This window comes from Hippocampus comes, unplaced genomic scaffold (genome assembly GCF_001891065.2).
Source record: "Hippocampus comes isolate QL1 unplaced genomic scaffold, H_comes_QL1_v1.1 scaffold89, whole genome shotgun sequence".
NCBI lineage: Eukaryota > Metazoa > Chordata > Actinopteri > Syngnathiformes > Syngnathidae > Hippocampus > Hippocampus comes.
In genome coordinates, this window is record NW_017806077.1 from 415,746 (window position 1) to 423,799 (window position 8,054).

General features: G+C 44.0%; 1 protein-coding gene across 5 annotated transcripts in view; it reads right to left on the reverse strand.

Annotated features, from left to right (window-relative positions):
• Positions 1 to 337: 337 nt before the first annotated feature.
• Positions 338 to 8,054, reverse strand: part of LOC109530795 (cell adhesion molecule 2-like) — a 98,820-nt gene continuing 91,103 nt past the window's right edge. For all 5 annotated transcript variants that reach the window (XM_019894696.1, XM_019894697.1, XM_019894695.1 and 2 more), the window contains 5 exons: positions 7,067 to 7,225; positions 6,715 to 6,805; positions 5,924 to 6,102; positions 3,424 to 3,546; positions 338 to 2,782 (listed from right to left, as the gene is read on the reverse strand). In XM_019894696.1, the coding sequence (XP_019750255.1) occupies positions 2,664 to 2,782; positions 3,424 to 3,546; positions 5,924 to 6,102; positions 6,715 to 6,805; positions 7,067 to 7,225 (671 nt within the window). In that variant the 3' untranslated portion in view covers positions 338 to 2,663. The remainder of the gene's footprint in view (positions 2,783 to 3,423; positions 3,547 to 5,923; positions 6,103 to 6,714; positions 6,806 to 7,066; positions 7,226 to 8,054) is intronic.

Genomic DNA, 8,054 nt, shown 5'->3' on the forward strand with positions numbered 1-8,054 from the left:
GAGGACGGTGAAATGCTGACGTCACAAAGATGACATGGCCAAGACACAGTTAATCACAACAACAAAACACATTCAGTTTAAATCCATAATTTAATCCACTTTTTTTTTTGCTCGCTTCTGTTTTACAGTGGCATAGTTGAAAAATGAATATTCAATATTTAGCCGAAAAAAAAAATCTCACACGTTCTCTCACACACATACACATTTACCCTAACCCATAAAAAGCTAATTACTTACAGCGAATTTAAAGTGTTTTTTGTTTTTCTTTTTTTTTTTAAAAATGAGTTCTTTATGGCATGAAGAAAAAAGGTGAGCTTCGGTGGTCCTTTTTTTTTTGTGTACAGTGACAGCTGACGTTTGATTCAACAACGGTTTGCAGCAAACTCAAAGGCCATAATGGTGATCCTTTTGTCCATTTTGGGTGATGTCACAGGAGAAGAAAAAAAACATTATAAGACAAGTACTTTAGTAATAACAGCTAGAATATCCGTATTATATAGTAAGTGTCCATCCTGGTGATAAATACACACATTTTGACTCCCCTTGCCCCCCCACATTACAATCACTGTTTGAAGAATACAAAGGAGCACACTGGAAAGGGGGGAAGTCGTCATTTCAACGGTTGAATGTTCCTCTGAAATTCCCACTCGGATCTCCAAAGAACAGGAAGAGATGAACGGTCGGATGACTACTTTCATGAGATGACTTTTTTCCTTGAAGAAAAATAATTTTCCCCCAGGGGAGAAAAAAAAATGCCCTTCTTCATTTTTCTATGAATATGAAGTTATTATCGGAACACTTTTTCCTTGTAAAAAAAAAAAAATCCCTGGATTTATGAATTTATTCATTTATTCACAACTTTTCACCTTGGAAAAAAAATGTATATATTGTTTAATTTTCTTAAATCTTAATGTATTTTTATCTCATAAGATTGCAGATGTGCTGCATTAAAGTTGTGTCTTTATTCCTTAAAAATGTTTTTCTCACATTATGACTTCCTTCTTGTAAAATTCCAAAGGTTTTCCTCAAATCATTCAAATTTTTTCAGTCAAATACACTTAAAAAAAAAAATTCCGGTTTGATCACAACTTAATTTCCATTACATTATGAGCCTTTTCCTTAAAAAATGAAACACATAAATTCTAAAACTTCATGAAAAACTTCCTATGAGATCAAGATTTCATCCCATTTGCGAATTGATGATTTTTACTTCAAAAAAAGGGTCTTTTTGAATTTTATTACCTTGTAATACTAGATCTTTAATCTTAAAATATTATTAATGAAAGTAAGTTTTCCTTGTAATGTCACAAATATCTTCCTGCTTCACACAAGTGTCAATCTTTTCTTTCCCCCTTTTCTGTGTGGCTCCCCCCCCCCTTTTTTTTTTAAAGAAGAAAACAGCCGTCTAAAACATGTTGTTATGAAAACTCAAGGTAGAACTACAGACTTTCCTTTACTAAAATTCAATACTTACATGTTATTTACATACCTTCTGGCCCACAGGAAAAAAATCTTATAGGGACACCTCAAAAAATGTATCGCGTCGCTATCCAATGAAAAGCTCGTATCGCCAAGTGATCCACGAAAGCAAGAAGATTGTTTTTACAGATTACGATGATAACAAATCAAGATGCTTTTTCATATTTTCACAGCAAGTACCACCAAAAGAAGTATTTAGCTTTTCACGTACCATCATCGTGACCCAACATCGAGAACCATCCACGGCAGCGAATGAGTAAACAGTGCCTAAATATAAAAAAGAAAAAAATAAAACAATTAAAAATGTACAAATGAAATATAAATACTACCTGAATAAATATTCAAAAACCAAACTTGTTCTTAAAGATGAAATACAAACGTGGAGAACTTAAAAGTTAAATATAACTGAACCCTACTTGTCCAATGATTCTTTCTCGCACCACTAGGGGGCTCTTGAGAATCACAGAATAATTTTTCGACGTGCTTTTCATTGAACAGCGCCAAAAAGCGATAAATGTGCCAGGGACAACAAAAACAAAATATGCGTATATATATCAACAATATTCCTCACCAATATTGACATTATAGCAAAGTATTTAACAGCAATATGCACACCTTGACGCAAAGAACTACCAACCCTGCTGGGTTCCACTCACTCAGGAGGGTTCTCACGTTGGGTTGGGTCAGGGATGGACCGAATTCTTTCCTCTCTGATCCCGATACGAATCCTGAGACAAGAACCAGTTGACTTCGGGAGCCCTCGCAAAAATGTGCTTTTTAAATTGTCGGCCCAGGGTATACACACACAAAAAAAAAAAGGCTGCCGAGAGGAACCGGCTTTAATCTACTGAAGATTGTGCTTCTACATTTTGTTTTTCAGGGTCAACTTTGGGCTATGTGGCACTGTGGGGACAAAAATCCCTCCCACCCCCCAGGATGCGAACAAACTTAGTGAACGAAAAAACAGCTTTGAGCAGAGTTGACGTTATGTCGCTAAAGCGTGTGCAAAAGAAGGTCGATCAAAACAGACACGGAGGCACCTTCAACTCAAAAAAAAAAAAAAGTTGTCCGCGAATAACAGTAAAAACTAAATCAAGAAAAAGGACGACGAGATACTGAGGCAGCTTCAAATTGCATGTCTGTTGTCAAAAAGTAAAAAAAAAAAAAAAATTGGACCAAGAAGCCTAAATGAAGTACTCCTTCTTCTCCTCAGCGTGCACGTGGTTCCCTTCGGCGTTGATGATGGCCGTGTCGGCGTCAGGGGCGTCCTCGGACCCTTTGGCCTCGTGCGTTAGATACGTTCCTGGGCAGAGAACACAGTTCATGCGAATGTGACGCCGCATAAGCCCGACAGGCACCTGCTTAGGGCCCAGTGGCCACTAGAGGGCCCCCAAGAGCACTTGAGTCAAACAAAACTTGAACTATTGAGTAAGTCCAGAGGACCGTAACGTCAAGAATCTTTTTTTTTTCGCAAAATTTGAAAAGCTAAATCAGATTGAAAATACTGCACCGTTTTTGCAAATGGGGGAGAGATAAAAAAATGCAAACAAGAGGGAGGAGAACGCAGATCCACTTTAAGATCCTGTAGGAAATTCAGGATCTCTCCATCGCCGATTGCTAATATACAGTCGCACTATTTCGCAGCTTTTTAAATTTGTTTATGGTTTTTTTTTTTGTTTTGGGTGTAACTCCACTGTTGGCCACTAGATGGTGGCGCACTATTAGGTTTGCCACTGTGTAGATTTGAAGGAAACGTGACAACAGCAAGTGAAGACCAGCCGAGATTTTGTTGAAAAAACAACTCTCGTTCATCCTGCTGTTTGGGGCGGTCGTAAATCAAGGCGCCGCTGTGTGTGCAAGTTGGTTTATTTTGACTTTGATTTTACATAAGGTGGACCGACATGAAAGCGTGGTCGCGCTGGACGTAGCGAGACGTCGGCTTACCTTTATGTCTGGCCAAGTAGCGGCCCAGGACGATGATCAAGCACAAGGTGATAAAGACCACCACGGCGACCACGCCGCCAATCAAAGCGTGGTCGGGCCCGTGCTGCCCGATGGCGTTGGGGTCTGAGCCGGGACACCGGATGGCGACATGAAGCCAAGGAAAACAAAACGATACAAGCTGTAAAGCAATTTGCTGAAAAAAAACCCCAACACATTTAGATGCTCTCTCTGGTATGCCCAAAAATGGATGGACAGATACTGTGAATATAGAAGGCGGCTCAATCGACACGGAGACGAGATGTAGATTGACAATTCTGTATTCATTTTAGCGAGTGAAAAAGGACATTTCTGCGTCTCTATCCAGATACCCGCCTGGAGCAGTCATCCGCTTGGCAAATAGTGAGCCGTCCGCGCTGAAGTTGTGTTAGCGACCAAATCAAAGTGTTTACATTGTACGGTCAGTCGAACATTCAAACCGTGTCAGTGATCCTCGCTGAAAATAAAGCTGAGCGGGATGAATATAAAAAAAAAATAAAAAAAAAATCTAATAATAATATCCACACGCTGCACCTACACCTCCTCTCTCTTATCTTTACTGTACTCTCAGCGTGCTCTCCGTCCTGCTCCTACTTGATAAAAGCAGCCCACAAATAACACCATTTTCTAGCTCACAGCTCGCTTTGTTAGCTCATCCATCATCGGCCGCACGCACCGTGTCATGTTGGCCAAGGCGGGTTGCGGCGCGCGGGGCGTGCGGACACGGAATGTGATTGCCTGATGCGGGAATGTCGGTGAAAAAAAAAAAAACCCACAAGAAAAAAAGAAAAAAAAGGCTCTCTGTGGGGAAGGCGTACAAGATGAGGAAAATCAAACAACAATTACTTGCGTGCGCGCTTTGTGTTGATTCTCACACCTGACCGGCTCGAGCGAGTGCAGGTGAAGTCAGAAAACAAAACGAAAAAAAAAATGGAGACACTGTGTGCATTTTCACTTCGAAAGGGGGAAAAAAACGACTGCCCCGATCATTTAATTTAATCGACCAGCCAATTTATTCAGCTAGTATTTGTTCTTTTCAGGACAAAGTAATGTAAAACACACAAATGTTCTGCTTGTAATTTAGATTGCACAAAAAAAAATATATTTTTTAATGAATCTTTCTACAAATCGGTGACCAGCATCTGCCACGGCATTGGCCTCAAAGATTCGAGATCTCTCCGGCTGTAGAAAAACAAAACCCTGTTGTCTTACAATTACAGTGATCCCACGCTGACGTGTACTAAACTCGCATGAGTTGAACTCTTCTCGCTTGAGTTTCGGTTCGTTTGCAAGCGGCGGATGCCCAAAGACATCGTTTCCCCTGTTAGACATTTTCAAACGGATTTTTAGAAAAATGATATCGCAGCTGGTAAGTAATACGGTGAGCATCTGGATAAAAGTGCAAGTATAACCTTTAATTCTGTTGCGCTATGATGGCCAGGGGGGGGGTCAAACTTTTGTCGTCTGGGATCACGTTTGCTTTTTTTTGTTGTTTAACGGACGAGCAAGTACGGTACTGCTCTCCTCTGAACAAAGCCGTTGATTCATTTCCGGCGGCACTTAAAAGTCAGTTCGACTTCTCGCCTGTAGGGGGAGCGCTGTGGCAAAAACTCCCTCGGCGCCGGCTTGCTGCAGCCACGCCGACGCAGCCATCGCTCAAGTGTACTTAACCGCGCCGCATCTGCTGCGGTCTCGCCGACATCTCCGAGTAATTACGACACGCCGCGTTGCCTCGCTGGGCTTAATAAAGCATATTAGGGCGCATAATGGGCGCCGGTGATGAATCGGGGCGCGGCGATGACATTTATTGTCTCTCGGGTGCTGCTCAAATGAGTCTTCCAGGCCGAGGCCATCCGAGGAGTCGAGGAGTCGGGCCGCTCGGCACTCAGCCAGACGTGATGGAGGTGCCGAGGAATGACTGACTGGCGCTTCCTCGGCGTGTCAACTGCATTTGGATTGATCATCGAGGGGATTTGCTGGGAGAATCGAACCAGGCTAAACTCATAGCTCGCCCGAAAGTGATGATCGATGTGAGTTACGGATGTGACCGGCGTTGAAGAATTGGCCTTTGTTTGCCTTTTATTTAAGCGTAAGGCTCACCGATGAAAGCAAAAGCTTTTAAAATTCAGAGCAGAGTCAATATTCACACTTGAGATTTCTCACTTGATTTGAGGCTGCCAATGACACAGAGTCAAGTGGAGCATTGCAGATTTAAAAAAAAAAAAAAGACAACTTTTGTGTGGCATCCTGAGTGTGTAATTTGTTTTCTCGACATCGCGTACACTCCTCTCTGCTCATATACAGACTTCGTCAAAGCTTTCTCGATGGCTTTTAAAATTCCGTACAAAGTCAATATTCACACCAAGGTTTTCGACTCGATCTGTGGCTGTCAGTAACATGGAGTCAAATTGAGCCTGACAGGGAAAAAAACACAAGACAAAAACGTGTCGGAGAGTGTTCTCACCGTAGACAAAGAGGATATACTCTGCGCTGCTGGTCCCCAGGTGGTTGCTGGCCTCGCAGCGGTACGTGCCGTTGTCAGTCTTGTTCAGCGTCGTGATGGTGAGCTCCCGACCCTCCACGATCATACGCTCCACATCGGGCAGCTCGCCGCCGTCTTTGGACCACAGGACCGGTTCTGGTCTGAATCAGAGGTTAAGGACAGAAGGTGGATGTTATGAAGTAGCATATTTTGCGGATTATCACTCACACTTTTTTCATAGTTTGGCGAGTGGTACGATGAATATTCAGGTGGGACAAAGATTTTAAAATGACAGCTCAGACTGGCACCCAAAATCCTGGAAATGTTTTACTTTTTAGTTTAAAACGGCTTCCCCTTTGTGGAATTCTTCATCGCGTTGTGGCCAAAGGTCGAATCCAGGTCAGTCATGACGCCTTTTGGTGCTGTAAATAGTAAATCCTCGTGGTGGCGGAAGCCACGTGCTAAACTAGCAATATGTCACACGTGAGTTGCCATGACTATCTCGTCCTTTTTAGCATGTAGCGTTTAGCATTAAGAACTGACTGTTTACAACACCAAATGGCAAAAGAACCGCTCAGGATTCTCTCTACTCAGCTCATGTATTCTGGTGCAAATCAGGGTCATTGCTTCCAAGGCGCTTAAAGTCAACTTTGCTGGCAGTCTTATCATCAAAATCAATCGGCTCTTGATGTCCCGTCAAGTCATTTGACTCACGTTGCCACCCGTCTGCTATTTGCACGGGAGCAATCCCCCCCCCCCCATTCAGAACTTACATGGGGTTTCCTCTGGAAACACACTCCAGTTTGAAGTACTGGCCCTCCTGCGGGATGATCATCGAATGTGTGATCTCTAGATGGGGAGCATCTGCAAGCGCGCGCACACACACACACAAAAACAAGAACAGTTAGCTCTCCAGGTATTGGGCAGCTCGTATCCCTCCGCCCGTCTTCTGCTACTAATCCCTTACCTGCATGCTAATCCTCACTAATCCCGGTTGAAATGCAAAACTAAACCGGCAGACGTACGTGTAATCTCAGTTCTAGTATTTCCGTCTCAATGCTAATCTTCATGCTAATCCGTGTGTGTGTGTGAGTGTGTGTGTGTGCGCACGTGTTCAGGACTCACAGTGGACCTCCAGGACTTCGGTGGTCATGTAAGGGTTGGACAGAGACAGGTGGTCCACCATGCAGGTGTAGGCCACGCCGTCGTCGCCTCGGCCCACCTGGAAGTGGAGGCTGCTCCTCACCGTGAACGACTTGCCCGAGGCGCTCACCTCCGTCGTGCCTGCGCGAACGCAAATGACAAGCAGCTCTCACGACACGTCAGTAGGTGACGGCATCCCCCCACCCCGCAAACGTCGTCCTTACTCCTTCACAGTTTTACTTTAGTTCCGTTTGATAGCAGTGCAGTCGAAACCTGGGTTTCAGTATGCCCTGTTGTTTTTGTTTTTGTTTTTGTTTTTGAATCTTTGGCCCTATTTTAGTACAACTGCCTGCCGGGCTACTATAAATATTTCCTCATGTCGCTTAAAGTCTTTTGTTCTTGTTTTAACCTTCACAGTTGTGATTCTTGTTGATTTCTCGCGCAAAAAGAGGCGAGACCGTACAGAGCAAATACCCACAGAGGCCACGTTGCTCGCAATATGAAGTCTCACATTTGTGGACTTCCGGTTCCGGGTCGCTGCGCTGTGGTCGACCGGTCTACGTCCGGAGCGGTTTTTCTTACTTTTCTTGCTTTTTTCCCACATTTCTCACCTACACTCCGTGCTTTTCCGAGCTCGGCAGGCCCGCGTTACTTTAGCGCGGCTGTTCGAGCTATAAATCCCGCACTTTTCCCCCTTCGATTATCTTTTTTCATTCATTCGTTAGCCCCGGTGCTAACAGCGAGCGAGTGCTACAGCTAGCACCTTCAGCTAGCCCGGTGCTCATGGCGAGTGCTCCTAGCCGGTGCTAACGACATCAACACTGCACCTCCACCATATTTTTGGCTCAACTCAACTTAAGACTTACACCAAATATGACCACCTACACGAGGGAACAGCTGCTGCTTCTCAGAGACGTCCCGCTGCCGGTCCCCCCTCTCATCGTCGGGCTCCCCGACGCGATGTGCGTCC